At 45.4% G+C, this 16,001-nt stretch overlaps 1 protein-coding gene across 5 annotated transcripts in view; it reads right to left on the bottom strand.

The window, feature by feature from the left end:
• ltbp1 (latent transforming growth factor beta binding protein 1) overlaps positions 1–16,001 on the bottom strand; it is a 173,155-nt gene that overhangs the window by 42,556 nt on the left and 114,598 nt on the right. For 2 of the 5 annotated variants that reach the window (XM_075482115.1, XM_075482121.1), the window contains 5 exons: positions 13,429–13,602; positions 12,028–12,050; positions 11,475–11,577; positions 7,589–7,675; positions 6,433–6,558 (listed from right to left, as the gene is read on the bottom strand). In XM_075482115.1, coding sequence (XP_075338230.1) covers positions 6,433–6,558; positions 7,589–7,675; positions 11,475–11,577; positions 12,028–12,050; positions 13,429–13,602 — 513 coding nt within the window. The remainder of the gene's footprint in view (positions 1–6,432; positions 6,559–7,588; positions 7,676–11,474; positions 11,578–12,027; positions 12,051–13,428; positions 13,603–16,001) is intronic. The other 3 variants (XM_075482119.1, XM_075482118.1, XM_075482120.1) reach the window with 3 other exon arrangements.

Below are 16,001 nucleotides of genomic sequence, written 5' to 3'. Positions count from 1 at the left end.
CCCTGCCGACATCTCAATATCCTGTCTCGGCGGCCCGTTTTGTCACTTCCTAGCCATGATTTAATTTGCTGACAAACGCCATAAGCTCCGCCCCTTCATTGGCCCCTCGTTTCTCACTCCCGACGGCTCCCCCATGACTGCAGCATGGTTCATCAGATTCCTTAGGAAATCCCTGGCTCTAGCTGGCCTTTCCCCTCTCCAGTACTCCGGACATTAGTTTCGGATTGGGGCAGCTACCTCCGCAGCCGTCCAGGGTGTTCCTGAGGCATCTCTCCAACAGCTCGGTCGCTGGTCTTCGGCAGCCTACTCCTCCTACATCCGTCCAGCCCTTCAATCCGTGCTCGCTGCTCAGCGCTCGCTCAGCTTATAGGTAAGCTCTTGCAACTACTGGTGGTGGAGTCCTTCAGCTCTAATTGTCGCTTCTCTCTCTCTCTCTCTCTCTCTCTCTGGCAGCACTATCTCTTTGGCAGAAAAAGGGGGCTTTCGATCTCTATGGCAAATCAAGTGAGCTCACTCTCCCCGTTCTCTCACTTCCCCTGCAGCCCAGGCGGGCTCACTGTTCCTGCCGCAGCACAGGAGGGCTCACTCTCTCTTTCTCTCTGTCCGCAGGCAGCCCAGGCGGGCTCACTTTCCCTTTTTCTCTCTCTCTCTCTCTCTCTCTCTGCAGGCAGCCCAGGTGGGCTTAATCCACTGCAGCCAGGCGGACTCACTCTCCCTTTCTCTCTCTCCGCAGGGAGCCCAGGTGGGCTCACTCTCCCTTTCTCTCTACGCAGGCAGCCCAGACGGGTTCTATCCACAGCAGCCAGGCGGGCTCACTCTCCCGTTCTCTCTCTCCGCAGGCAGCCCAGACGGGTTCTATCCACAGCAGCCAGGCGGGCTCACTCTCCCGTTCTCTCTCTCCGCAGGCAGCCCAGGCGGGCTCAATCCACGGCAGCCAGGCGGGCTCACTCTCACGTTCTCTCTCACCTCAGGCAGCCCAGGCGGGCTCAATCTGCTGCAGCCCAGGCGGGCTCAATCTGCTGCAGCCCAGGCGGGCTCAATCTGCTGCAGCCCAGGCGGGCTCAATCCACAGCAGCCAGGCGGGCTCACTCTTCCGTTCTCTCTCTCCGCAGGCAGCCCAGACGGGTTCTATCCACAGCAGCCAGGCGGGCTCACTCTCACGTTCTCTCTCACCTCAGGCAGCCCAGGCGGGCTCAATCTGCTGCAGCCCAGGCGGGCTCAATCTGCTGCAGCCCAGGCGGGCTCAATCTGCTGCAGCCCAGGCGGGCTCAATCTACTGCAGCCAGGCGGGCTCACTCTCTCTCCGCAGGCAGCCCAGACGGGTTCTATCCACAGCAGCCAGGCGGGCTCACTCTTCCGTTCTCTCTCTCCGCAGGCAGCCCAGACGGGTTCTATCCACAGCAGCCAGGCGGGCTCACTCTCCCGTTCTCTCTCTCCGCAGGCAGCCCAGGCGGGCTCAATCCACGGCAGCCAGGCGGGCTCACTCTTACGTTTTCTCTCTCTCCTCAGGCAGCCCAGGCGGGCTCACTCTCCCTTTCTCTCTCTCCTCAGGCAGCCCAGGCGGGCTCAATCTGCCGCAGCCCAGGCGGGCTCAATCTGCCGCAGCCCAGGCGGGCTCAATCTGCCGCAGCCCAGACGGGCTCAATCTGCTGCCAGGCATGCAAACTGGTCAGGGGTGAAAAAGGTGACAAGGGTACACGGACACACGGCATGCGCGGAAAAGTGGATTTCGTAGTATGTGTTATAAGTGCAACTATTGAATTAATAAATACACTACAAAATAACTAACTAATACAAAGAGCATCCTCCACTCCTAAATCTCTCATCCTGAAATCAAAACATGAGACGCATTAAGTTGTAAATTATACAAAATATATATTATAAAATATACAGTATGTCCCATTTGCATTAAGTAGAGAACAGCTGTGCAGCATAAAAGATGAATTTATAGGTACAGTAGGCCTGTCAATTGCATTTACTGTACTATTATGTGTTTGATATATAACATCACAGGTCTTCAAAAACATTTAACTGTAGTATCATACATTTAATTACATTAAATTTAACGAAAAAGTTAGTCCCATGGTCCTTAAAGGGATACTACAAGTATGTAGGATTAAACGTTTAATTAATTACTGCCCCAAGACAGCCTATGCTTAGTAATAGCCCATGTCATTAGTAAGAGAACGATGACTCTCCCGACCACTTTCGCGGTCCGCTGTCATTAAACCACGAAAGTGAACGTTTGGCATGCCGAGCCAAAAGAGCTCCACGGGAAAAACTTATATCAGCAATTCACTTGACGTACCGCCAGAGACAAATTTGTATCGAGAGCTGGCACTCTAACATGAAAAACATTCTCGCGGCAAGCTTAGTTAAACGGCATTTTTTCATGACAGTGTAAGTTTTGAGACATGCATGCCACGAGCACTACGTAATCCTACATTGTGCCCCTTTTAACTTCGATTGATGGTGCATCATACTGGATGAACACGAGTGCACCTGTAGGCTGTCATCATCAACGGGGGTGTGGGCGAACAGCGAGGGGATGGGGGTCGACCTGTGGCAGAGCTCTCCGGACTCTGCATTGATAAACTCACGACGAATGAAACGACCTCCTCAAATGGGCAAAATGTTCCCTTTCCGTGATTATCGGAGGGTATTATGAAGGGGCATACCTCGTTAAAAAGTCAAGTCCGGCGACAATTAAGGTCTCCATTGACGTTGGCTAAAAGTATTAGCAAAGCCCTGAACTTGTGTTGGAGGCGCTAGTTAGCCACTCTACAGTTACCTCGAGTAGCACTAACACAAACAGCGTTCTGTGAGGCGGTGAAATATCGAGGAATTGTTGAATATTTCAAGTCTGTTATCAAGACATTTAGCTGACACTTGTATTAAAGGTAGGGTAGGAGATCCTGGATTTTGAGTCCAGCGAAGCTGCATTTTGAAAATACACAGGTATTGATCTAATGACACAATTCGTTATGAATACTATTTCAGGACATCAGTCAAATTGTAGCATTTTAGCTTCAGAAGTTAACAACTGCAAACATTAATCCCGACCTGTCCTTGTCGCAATTTCTACCGTGTGGGGTCCGGGCGGGGGGGGGGATAGGGGTTCGCCCTCACACGCCACTCTTATCAGTCATTTGTTGTCACAACAAGAGAGCGGCGGTGATAGGTCTAGTGTAGTTTTGAGGTTCACAATTCCACTCGCTAGTTGACATGCTCACCCCCCCCCCCCCCCCCCCCCCCACACACATTTTTTTTCTCCTCGGATCAACGCGATTCAGAAGAATGACCCATTTTGATTTCAAAACGGCGAATTTCGCCGAAAGGTGGCAAGTTTGCATGCCTGTACTGCAGCAAGGCGGGCTCACTCTCAGGTTCTCTCTCTCCGCAGGCAGCCCAGGCGGGCTCAATCCACGGCAGCCAGGCGGGCTCACTCTTACGTTCTCTCTATCCGCAGGCAGCCCAGGCGGGCTCAATCCACGGCAGCCAGGCGGGCTCACTCTTACGTTCTCTCTCTCCTCAGGCAGCCCAGGCGGGCTCACTCTCCCTTTCTCTCCTCAGGCAGCCCAGGCGGGCTCAGTCTGCCGCAGCTCAGGCGGGCTCACTCTCTCGTTCTTTCTCTCCTCAGGCAGCCCAGGCGGGCTCAATCTGCCGCAGCCCAGGCGGGCTCAGTCTACCGCAGCCCAGGCGGGCTCAGTCTACCGCAGCCCAGGCGGGCTCACTCTCCCGTTCTCTCTCTCCTCAGGCAGCCCAGGCGGGCTCTCTTCTTTTTTGGAGGGTGGGCAACCCTTCTCACAGGCTCCTTCCTCACCTTGCAGCCAGTCCCTCACCAGCTCAGCCCCGGCTCAGTTTTTGGGGGGGAAGATATTCAGCATCTATCTCCCTATGCCGGACTTGCAAGCTCACAGCGGTTCAGCTTGCATGTCCTCCGCCGGGGCCCGAGCGCCAAAGAAATATTGACAATAAACCTTGCAATTGTCTCCCTATCTCTCCGTGTGAGTGTCTCCAGGTTGAAATGAAGGCTGGCCGCAAATTCAACATGGCAGACTCACCAGGTGTTGGCAATCGCTCATCAACCTCCAGGTGTTGGCAATCGCTCATCAACCATCCAGATCCACAAATAAAGCGCTCCTGCATGGGGCTTTACCGGTTCGTCGGCAAGCTGCATCCCACCACCTCCCCATCTCCACCCGATGTCTCAAGTCTCGACATCTCCTTCCTTTGTATGACTCCGCCACCAGGTTCGGGTCCCAAGGGGGGAAGATATTCAGCATCCATCTCCCTATGCCGGACTTGCAAGTTCACAGCGGTTCAGCTTGCATGTCCTCCGCCGGGGCCCGAGCGCCAAAGAAATATTGACAATAAACCTTGCAATTGTCTCCCTATCTCTCCGTGTGAGTCTCTCCAGGATGAATTGGCTCTGTATGTATGAATTTGACTAATTTAATTAATTGGATTTGATTTGATTGGATTGTGATTATGATTACAATGAATTGGACTCTAATTGGTTTGAATTAGACAGTATAATTGAAGTGCCACAAGATGACATTTGTTGTGATTTGGCGCGATATAAATAAACTGAACTTAACTGAATTAATTTCCAATTTTTCTTTTTAAACTCCTCTGTTTGCATTTCTGTTTCATTATTCAAACTAGTGGAGCTTTCTTCGAGTGTGTCATGGGGGGCCTCCTTCACAACACAGCCACAAAGACCACAAGTGCAGAAGGCTAACGGTGCTAGCAGGTAGCTTAACCTGCAGTCAAAGCAACAGGCTAAAAGTAGTAAGCTGTGCTTTTTGTTCAAACTGTATGAAGAACAACTAAACTTTAAACAGATCAGTTAGTCACTGAAAGAATCACAGTCTGTTGAATACATATTATTTGTATTGTAACAGTAAGTACAATTTTGCCACATCCAGTTTTTCATGCCATTTTGTGAAATAAGATCTCTGTACCCAGGGCTGTAGTGGAGGGTAAACGCACGTAAACGCCGTTTACGCACCTCTGGAATTTAGGAAATAGCGTTTACCCACCTCTAAATAGCATTTACCCACCTCTAAATAGCGTTTACGCAGCTCTTAATGGCAATTACGCACGTCAAAGTTCCCTGCGCCTTGTGATCTGCCGTTGGAATACAGTGAACCCTCGCTATAACGCGGTTCACCTTTCACGGTCTCTCTGCTTCACGGATTTGCATCGTGCATTGTGTTCTGCATTCTGATTGGCTAAACAGTCTCTCCACTTCTTCTCTACCTGTGTGTCAATAACGTTGTGGTTTAATATGTACACGTACACGTTCATTACAGTTCTCAAACATAATCGATGGTGGCATGTCGGTATATATAAATATTTTTGCCCAGAAGAAAAAAGAGCAACAACAACTACCGATCTATGCTCTTCTCTCGAAAAAAAACACACCTGCACCGCGGGCTTTAGAAGAAAAAAACGCTACAGAGCGGAGTCAGGATGCAGCGGCTCAGTCAGAAGAGCAGTGAAATACACGCGAGTCACTATTTGTCCCACTGTACTTTGTATTTTTTTTCAAAATCATTTTTCATTTTCTCCCGTTCTAATCCAATGACTCGGGTCGCGGTGAGGCAGTGCTGATCTCCACAATTTGAAGCCTTCAGTTCGTATTGATGATGAAAATGATTATTTTACAGTAGGCTACAGTAGTTATTTGTAAAAAAAAAAAAAAAAAAAAAAACGTTTATACCGTACTTTTTATTTGTTAAACAAATGCTTGGACCTGTAAAACGGCTTTGTTCTTTGGTTTCAATGCATTATGCAGTATTTCATTGTATAATAATTGTAAAATAAAAAAAAAAAGGTTTCTACTTCACGGATTTCGCCTATCACGGGTTCTTTTTGGAACGTAACCCCCGCGAAAAACGAGGGTTCACTGTAATCCAAAATAAATTTGGTGTCCTGGAAATGAAGTCCTGGCTGGTGAAGCACAGGGGAGCCATGGACCCCGGAACACGCCCCTGCAAGGCAGAACCTGACGTAGCGGACAAGGAGGCCCTCTGGGCACTACTTTAAAAAGCATGCATACTAACACACACACACACACACACCATATCTACTGTAGATAGTTCTTACTCTACACATACTTTTCTTTACTGTTGAAATTTGAAATTTAATAAACTACAAACTACAAACACATTTGTTGACTGTCATTGATTTAATATGACTTTAACTGATAACGTCATGGAATATGGCCAGGACAGCCATACAGATTCGCGACACCTTGCATTGCTTTGTGCTGTGTCGCGTCACGTTGCGTTGCGTCGCGTCACGGTCTGTCTGATCAAAAAATTCATAGTTTACCCACCTCTAATTTGACCACTACAGCCCTGACCCTGATGATCAACCAGTAGGTGAGAAGCTGAGCTCATGACTGTCCATTAGATTCCTTACCTACACAGGTGGCTTGGCTGTCATCCAGCTGGTATCCCTCATTACAGTGACAGGTGTAGCTCTCAGCAGTGTTGTAACAAATCCCCTGCCCACAAATGTATGGGCTGATCTGACATTCATCCACCTCTGGGCCAGGGGAGAGACAGCAAAGCATCAGTGTGGCAACAACAGCTAACAATGGGCCTCACAATATAAAAGATGAGTCCACAATATATCATGAGTTAACTGCATAATGGAGGAGCACCAACAGTTCACAACATGTACGACAAAGGAGTCTCAAGTAGATGACGGCAGGTGAGGTGACTGATGAAGGGACTTCATATAATTCATGAAAATCTCCTGAAAGCTCACCTGATACTTGCCAGTCATATAATTAAATATGCAGGTTAACAGTCCTGGTCTGACAGTAAACCTAATTAGGAAATTGGTTTAATTCAATGGAATTAATGTGTTTCCTACAATACAGTTGTAGAAGCTAAATAAATCAATTTAATTCAGTTAGTTTTCGGTGGACTTTGAGACATGAATGCTGCATTTGCTGCTGAGCAAAAGCAGACTGGGCTTTGAGGGAATGGCTACGGATAACTTTATCCTCAACCTAAATAATAACCTGTGTGTTGATGTTTTTTTTACTTCTTTTGTTTGTTTGTTTATTTGTTTAACACCTCAGAGTACACTTTTATGGCATCTTTCAAATGAGATCTGGTGGTTGGCCAGACGTTCTTTGAGTTTAAAAGTAGCTAGTTTACATAAAATGTGTGTCTGTTGTACATCACTTGATAAAAGAAACACATTTAATAGTTCTTCAGTAAAAATGGTTGCCAGTAATCCCACATATCAAACTCGCTTAATGGCCTGATAACAGCTTCTTTAACATGCTTGGATACTTTCCACTTACTGTAAACTGTATAATTATAACCCACTGTGAAATACACATATAATTCAATATTTTTTTTGTTCCCCTCTAAACTTCAACTTGCTGGAATTTAGCTACTGCAGGTGGAGCAGCTGGTGTCTGTGATAATTCTTGACAAGAATAGTGCAAACCAATTTTAAATTGTAGGTTTGAAAATACGAAATTACATTTTTTGCAGAGCAGAGAAAAGTCCACTTAAAAAAGAAATCAAAAACAGAACTGTTAATATTTTAGTCCTACCAGCTGACTGAGTGGGAGCGATGTCTTGGCCTGCGTTAGAGGGCAGGATCTCCACTGGTGCAGGAGGAGAGGTCTTCTCAACAACCTCTATCAAATTAAACATACAAACACACAGTTATAGACATTCTTTTCATTTACAGTTTTAACATACATATTAAGATATAATCTATTATTATTATTTCAACATATCTTTTTCAACAAACAATTCTTGTCGATTTTAAGACATCTTCATCATTCTGATACCTCCAGTAGACACTTTATTGTTACTGCTTCAATGAACCACACATTTTGTTATGCAAATTCTCAGCGGAATCAAACTATTAACCATACTGTACTTGTAGCTTTGTGTATAAAAATGCTCCTTTGTGGCACTAATGAGGTAGAAAACCAAGTATATAGAGCATCCCTTCACCCATCCATTTTACATACCCCCTAAATCCAATTCAGGGTCATGGGGAGGCTGGATTCCAGTCATTGGGCGAGGGACGTGGTGTACACCCATGACAGGTCGCCAAGCCATCTCAGGTATATTGAACATCTTGCCAAATATTTTGGCATTCTATACCAAAATACCAAAGAAACTACGGTTTGGAATCAAAACCTGTACAGTCTTCAGCAGTTCCAGGACAAGACTTAAAGCCACAATTATTCCAAGAAGATCTAAGTATGACAGTAATATTGACTACATCATTCAGAGTAATTGAGTTATCGCTGGAGAAAAATGATGGAATTCAAAAGGGGCAATCCAAGGCTACAGCAGACAAATCACTCAAATTGGGTGAGCGTCGAGATACATCAGGAGCACGACAACACATCTTTACCTGAATATTAGCTCTGATGGCTGACAGAATTTGTCATGAGTCCATGTTTGTCATGTGTTCATTAAAATGACAGGCTGTTGTGCCGCACTAATTAGTGCCACACTTATTTTCCCTGACGGAACCTCCCAAAAGGGATCAATAAAGTTCTATCGAACAGTACAGAAAACAGTGTTTTCTTAAAACACAGGTTAAATATTTAAAAATTAGATGACCATTTCAATCCCACAGCACACATGTACAATTTTGCTCTGAATGACTGCCACCTTATCATGGTGGAGTTTGAGTACCCCCATGTTCCTGAGAGCTGTGTTGTCAGGGGTACTGGCCTCTAGTAGGGTCTCCCCTTGCAATTTGGGCTGAGGGGAGGAGTCACACCAAGGGCAATTCAAAGACATCGGTGGAGTTGCATCAGTTGAGGAAATACACCTCATCCGGAATAAGAAACTGGGGCACCCGTCTGGAGCCCTGCCTGGGGATCGTCTGGACACAACCTCCCCATGGGCCTACCACTTGCAGTGAGAAACATTGAGGTCAGGTTTATTGTGAGCAGCCGAAGGTGGGGGCCAGGCCATGCCAATCCCTGGTTTCACAAATTGGCTCTTGGGATGTGGAAAACCATCTTGCTGGTGTGGAGCTGGTGTGTGGGGTGGAGAGGTGGAGTGAGGTGGATACTCAGGAGCCCCAGGCTAAGCGATTATCAATTTCATAGCAGTATCATCAGACCTGTGACAGTATGTTCTGGATAACTGGTTAAATAGAGAGGCACAGCCTTTGGATCCAGTGGCGGGGAAGACTGCCGGAGAGACCCGGTAAGCCGAAACAGCTTCAGTGCGTACAACAATGGACAATGTTACCCTTCTGAAAAAGAAGGTTTTCAGTCAGAAGAGGTTGGCTCCTTGGTTTAATTCACTGCTGCATGCTTTAAAGCAAACTACAAGAAAGCTGGAGGGAAAAATCTTCCTCTAATTCAGAAGAGTCTCACTTTGCCTGGAAAGATACTTTGATAACATGTAAGACAGCCCTTCACAAAGAAAGAACAAGAGAACAAGCTTAATATTCACCATTGATCCAGCAGTATTAGCTAATAATAGACTTATATCCAATCTCCCTTTTAATTTAAATTTTATTTTGTTGTTTTTTTAAATTGCTGCAGCTCAACTTTGTGATCATTTACACATAAATAATCTATTTTAATAGTTTCAGTCAGGATTCAGATTGCATCATAGCACAGAAACAGCACTGGTGAAAGTTACCAATGATCTCCTCTTAGCCTCTGATAGCGGACTGATATGATTGATCACAACATTCCAGTGTGGGAGGGGGGGGAACTGCTGACCTGAACTAGGGATAATGTCAAGCGGTTGAAAGAGCACTTTGAGGAACTCGTCAATCCAACCACCATGAACTCCACTGAGAAGGCAGAGTCTAAGGACGTGGGGACAGACTCATCAATCATCTTGACAAGGTAATTAAAAAGCTTCAGAGTGACAGGGCACCGGGGGTGGAGGACATTCGGCCCAAGATGCAAAAGGCACTGGACATTCTAGGGTTGTCTTGGCTGACATGCCTCTTCAATGTTGCATGGAGGTATGGGACAGCACATGTGGAGTGGCAGATCGGGGTGGTAGTCCCCATTTGTAAGAAAGGGGACTGGAGGGTGTGTTCCAACTATGGGGGATCATCTCAGATCGAATCTCAGATCCAGGAGAAGCAGTGTGGTTTTCATCCAGTCTACATGTGTTTTGTTGACTTGGAGAATGCTTCTGACCAGTCGCTGTCCTTGTCACGGCTAATGCCTGGCTGACTCCCAAAAGGACCCAAGAGCGTACGCTGACACTGGAAGCTTTGGGTAAAAAGACAAGGTTTATTTAAAGGCAGGCGATGTGGTGAACAAGAGAGTGGATTCAGGGGAACTTTTAGGGAGGAGGGAGATAGTTAGAGATGGTCTGAGAGAGAGATTTATCCAGGTAATGGCGTGGGTTTATCCTTACTGAGTCCAAGTTAGGTTCCAGAGTGGAGGGGAGGATGCTGGCTGTGGTGCAGTTGTACTGAGTCAGCTGTGGGGCAAGGAGGTAGGTTAGTGAGAAGGTAGGTATCTCCGAATCCACAGGAGCATGCAAGATCCTTGGCTTGGAAATCCAAAGCAAGGTGAGCAACGAAGGAATCGGCACACTGAAGTAGTGAAGAAGTGAGACAATCTGGTGAAGACCGGTTGCTCCTGCAGATCCTTATGAAGGCGTCTTGACGAGCGCAGGTGAGAAACAGGTGCAAGTGCAGGAGCTGAACCAGACGCTTCCTGGAAAACCTGCTCAACCTAAGACCCAGGAACCAAGCAAACACCACAGCCAAGCATGATTGTGACAGTCCTCAGTGGATGTGCCCCCAGCATCTTACAGCAGAAAGCACTGCTCATTTTGTCACTTTTTTTTTTTTAAAATCAAGACTACTTGTAAATAATTGTTTTATTCCTATTTGACTGAGTTTGCACTGCGGTTTGGTGGTTAGCATTGCCAAAACTGTTTGAGAAGTGTGACTGGGGCTTCAAATGATAAATCAATACAAGATCATGTACAAACTTCGTAAAGACATGAATATACTATTAAAGTAACAATGGCTATGCAATAATGCAAGTGCAAAAGGATCGTCTTGTCTTTGGAGAACACAGAACATTCTTCCAACACTGATGTTTCTAGTTCTCAGCTTGTTGCTGTCCTTTCATATCAACATCAACAAGCTGCTTTTGTTTTCCCCTTTTGCTAATGCTAAGACACGACCATCACACTCCAACAAGATGACCAGCACAAAACACATGCTGCCTCCATCGCACCACTTTCCACATGATATCAAGTTGGTCGGGAAAAGCAGCGAGCGCTGCAGTGGGGAACAACATGTCATTATCAGGTCTCTTGATTTGGTCTCAGGAAGAGCTTGTGATTAGACTAATCTGACACAACGATTTATTCAACAAGAATAGTATACAAGAAAAAATATTCATGTAGCATGATCTCAAGTTATGGAAAACTGCTGACACTACTACAAAATGTAAAGGGTGTTGAAGCAGACACCTTGGAAGGCTGCCTCCATCTTGATAGTGGGCACACCCAAGGGTAGCTGTGGTGGGATAGGATCAATTACTGGCATTTTGCTAACCACAGGAGTTACCAGCCCCTTCAACGACAAGATACAGACAATAATACCAAAGATACAAGATCATCAAGGCACTGTATGTTTCAGTCATTACAAATGATTTCAGATTTGCTGGCAGCTCTGTCATGCAAAGTGAGTGTTGTGCTGGGAAGCAGTAAAGCATTCAGCTTGCTTGGTAACTGACTGCAGTTTGATAACAGAGAATGCACAGTTCAGCAAGAAAGCCAGAGAGCAAAAACTTTATCAAAGACTTCTGTGTGGATCCGAGTGAGGTCAATGATTTCAGTTTTTCCATCAGCAGGAATTAGATGCGCATGTGTAGCACACAACACACGGAAGACACTGACTTGCTGCTCAGTGCTGATCAGCCAAAGTTATGCGACGTGATGCTGACTCCATGCAGCTCCTCATCTGCAGAGATGAGTGTGCCTGTGCATGCATACTGCTGCTTTCCTTTCCCACCTGACCTACCTGGTTCGGTGAAGCTGTTGCTACTGACCAAAGGAAGAAAGAAAAACAAGATTTTTAAGGAAGGTTTGTAATATCAAACTACACATTAAAGTAGGAAGGTGGTTTAAATGGTTTCAGTTTGGTGTTATTCTAAGGATATATTGCTGTGTTTATTGACTATCGTCAGTATAAAGCTCGGCAGAATCAGAATAATGTATGGAGAAAAAAAAAAGGAAAATGACTGTTCATAAAGCTCACTACAATACCTGTGGCAATAAGACACAATCACACTGGTTATATATATATATATATATGTACATGTATATATATATATATATTCATAAAATTCTGTCACCCCTAAGGACAAATAGAACAACAGTTTAGTGTTCACGTTGAGGACAGTTCCAACCATGAATGTGTTTCTCTGAACAGCATTTGGGCAGCAGGACAGTGGAGAGTATCGTGGGATTCGGGTAGATTACTGAACGTTAAATACAACAATAGATTTCACTTTTTAGACAACAATCAAGCTCTACTGCAATAAGATTTGTGGCTTTGGACAATTTAACACAACATGTTAGGAGGATCAGTTTGTCGTTGACTCGGCCCCGATTCATCAGAAAGTGGAACTGCAGAGATGATCTGGAAAACCCAGAGGAACAGGTCATGATGGCATCTCAGTCTGCTGGACTGTAATTTGGTGTGAGCTACTTGCTGACAGACACGACAGCTCTCAAAGCTTACCAACCACTTGATAACAACTCAGTTTCTCCTGCAGCACAAAGTGGATGGTGTATAAAAGGAACCTTATAGTCTCTTTCATCTCGTTATTCATTCAAAAGCTTGCAAAGAAACTTGATCAAGTAAAGTTTGGCTTTCTCATTTCTGAGCTTTATCCTGTTATCTGGCTTTCACATATGAGTAAATATCTCAGGTCCAGTGAAGTTATTTGACTTGTTTTTAACAAGTAAAAAAAAAATTAACCTCAGGTGACATATTCCATTGTGTCATTACTTGTTCTAGAAAAACTCAGCATAAATCAGAGGCCCGTCAGCGATGTCCCAGCAGACGTTCCGCCATTAGAGAAAAAAACATGGGGGCACATGTTGGTCTGGTGGTTAGCACTGTCGCCTCAGAGAAAGATCATTCCGAGTCGGCAGCTTGGCTGGTGCCCTGTGCATGTGTGGCTTCTCCCCGGGTACTGCAGCTTCCACTCACAGTCCAAGAACATGCACGTTAGGTTAACCATTGATGTTAAAATGACTGTGGAATGAGCATGCATGCTTGTTTGTCTCATCTGCCTCTGTGTCGGCCCTGTGATGGACTGCTGACCTGCTCGGGTACTTTTAGCACATACACTTTCACCTGTGCTATCAAACAAAAAGAAATGCGCATGCACAGGTAGTAAAATGTCAAACGGACCTGGTATAATCTCCTCTGGTTTCCCAAAAGCCTCCACAGGTCTCTCTGGTGTCGGCAGGGGTTGTGGGGGTAACAAATCAACGGGCTCCTGGTAAACCGTCACTGGCTTCTTCACAGGAGGATTTGGTAAAACAGTGTAGCCCATTCCACCGGGACAAATTTCTTTGAACTTCGCTATAGAAACAAAACACAAGCAGATAACATTCAAGTGAACTTTTCACATTTATAATTGGATCGTGCTCTTTGTTTATCTATTATAAAGATTTTTGGTGTGAGCAATGTTACAGCTTCAGGTGGAAACAACATGGAGTCAAAGAGTTTTAAAAAACACTCATGCAAGAGGAAACATCTTCAATAAACAAAAAGTGCTAAATTCATCTTTTCTGTTTCTTTTTTGGATGTAATATAAATAAACATGATGACATGGAAGAAAGTGTCTGAATTCAGCGACTGAAACTAATTTGCTTCTTATCTGACACTGATATAAGGCATCAGGAAATATGTGTCATCACAAGTTAGCTTTAAATGAGATGTGAGCATATACAGTGTGCACAGAATCACTTTAACACGGTGCACAAGAAACGGATGCGGCTACTTCCAAGTGCCAACAGTAACTGCCTGAGTGAACTGCTCTGACAAACTGACATGCGTGGGGGGGGCTCTTCTAATGGACTCCTAAAGCAAGTCTAACAGCATCTTCTGTCAGGTTGTGTGAGGATGGAGGACACGGATGCGGACTTTAAAAGTAAAGGGTGATTTATTAACAAAAAAAAACAAAGTAACAACAGAAAGCACGGCTGAGCCGGAGAAAAACGTAGCTATAAGGAACAAACAAAAATACTTGACATGGCAAGGAATCAATAAATACTTAGCTTGGTAACAACGACGTGGAACATGGATAACAATAAACTTGGCATAGGAGGGCAAACGTGACAATCAACAACAAAGATCCAGCAAAACTGAAAGGGGAGGCAGAAAACTAAATAGGGGGTGAGAGTGATTGGGGAGTGAGTGCAGCTGAGGGAAAAAACACAGGTGAAGTGAGTGAACTAATAAACAGAGTGCAGGGAAACTAAGACATGACAAAAACTAAACCTGGACTGAAAACAAACATAACATAAAACTAAAAACGTGAGTCCATGGGTGTGACATCTTCTCAACAAAGCTGTGAACCTTGTCCCGACACAAGGAATTCGGATTAAATTACATTATCTTGGGACACATGGTCAATTTCGTTGAATTCAGTTTTATTCATATAGCACCCAATCACAACAAATGTCATCTCAGGGGACTTCAATGTTCTTCAGGCTCATTCTTTCAACATGTGCGATTGAAAGGCTTTAATAAATGGTTTTAGAGCCGGAGCACTGTCTGTTTGCTTGAAAGGCTTCTATGGACAGTGCACTTATTGATTAAGTTTACAGAAAAGTGAAATCTATGCAAATTATTTCACCAAGAGGTATCTATCTCTTAGTGAATGTGCATACGTTGACATTGCAGATGGCTTCTAACATTTCTAATGTTGAGACGAGCTTTGCTCAGGTTTTTTTTATCCAGAATTTAAAGCCATGTGAGGCTGTACTTTATTACAACCGGGTTAACTGATCTCTGTAACTGAGCATGTTACAACGCCCAGGGACCAGGGATGGTGATTACCATTGATCTGATTCTGATTCTGATTCCAGAGACAGTGAACAAAGCAGCTGTGAGCACAGCTCCAAGCTCAGGATTTGCTTTTGTCAGGGAGATGTCTGCCAGTGAATTAACGAGAGGCTTCATAGGTGAGTTGCCTGTGATTTTTGCTTTGATTGTTGTTAGTGTTGAGTGTGCTGTTGTGGACATCGTATAGTAAAATGCTTTGCATCAATAAAATCACAAAGGTCTAAGCTTTCCGTACCTGTGTACATAGCAAAGTTGAGGAGAAAACAGCAGATAATCCACTGGAAAGCCATCAGAGTTTAAGGGCTTTAAATCTTCAGTGTGTGTGTGTCTTTGTGCCTGTGTGAGTGTGTGTTTGTGTATGTCTTTGTGGGAGTGTGTGTCTTTGTGTCTTTGTGCATGGTTGTTCACTGCCAGGCCTGGGTTCAGGACTTGTGGTCCTTTGGCCCGCCTGTGCTGTTCCTTCCCGGAGGGGGGACGTGGGGGTCCCTCCCTGCTACTCTCACATCCGGGTTCCCAGGGCAACTTTGCCTTGGAAGCTGGGGCGGGTGCTGGCTTGCTGGAGGAGACTGTCTGGCGTGGCCGGGTCCTCTCAGGCAGAGGGGCCTCTGTCAAGTGGAGGTGTGGTCCTTGGGCATGTGGGGCCCGTTGCCCCTAGTTGCCTGGCTCCTTTGCTCCATATCTATGGGGGTTCTACCTGGGGCCTTCCCCCATTCTTTCAATCACATGCTCACCCCACTATTAAAATGTGGCTTTAATGATAATCAGTAAGTCCAGGTATTTTTCCTTCTCATACACTTGCTGCTGGTGATGCTGTTGCTGTTTGTTTGTTGTGTGTTTCTTTCCATTGGTGATTCTGCAGGTGCTCCTGACGATCCCGTGCACGGCCACAGTTTGCTTTCTTTTCTCTCCAC

This window comes from Odontesthes bonariensis, chromosome 2, assembly GCF_027942865.1.
Source record: "Odontesthes bonariensis isolate fOdoBon6 chromosome 2, fOdoBon6.hap1, whole genome shotgun sequence".
In the NCBI taxonomy this organism is placed as follows: domain Eukaryota; kingdom Metazoa; phylum Chordata; class Actinopteri; order Atheriniformes; family Atherinopsidae; genus Odontesthes; species Odontesthes bonariensis.
This window is presented reverse-complemented; position numbering and strand designations above follow the sequence as displayed.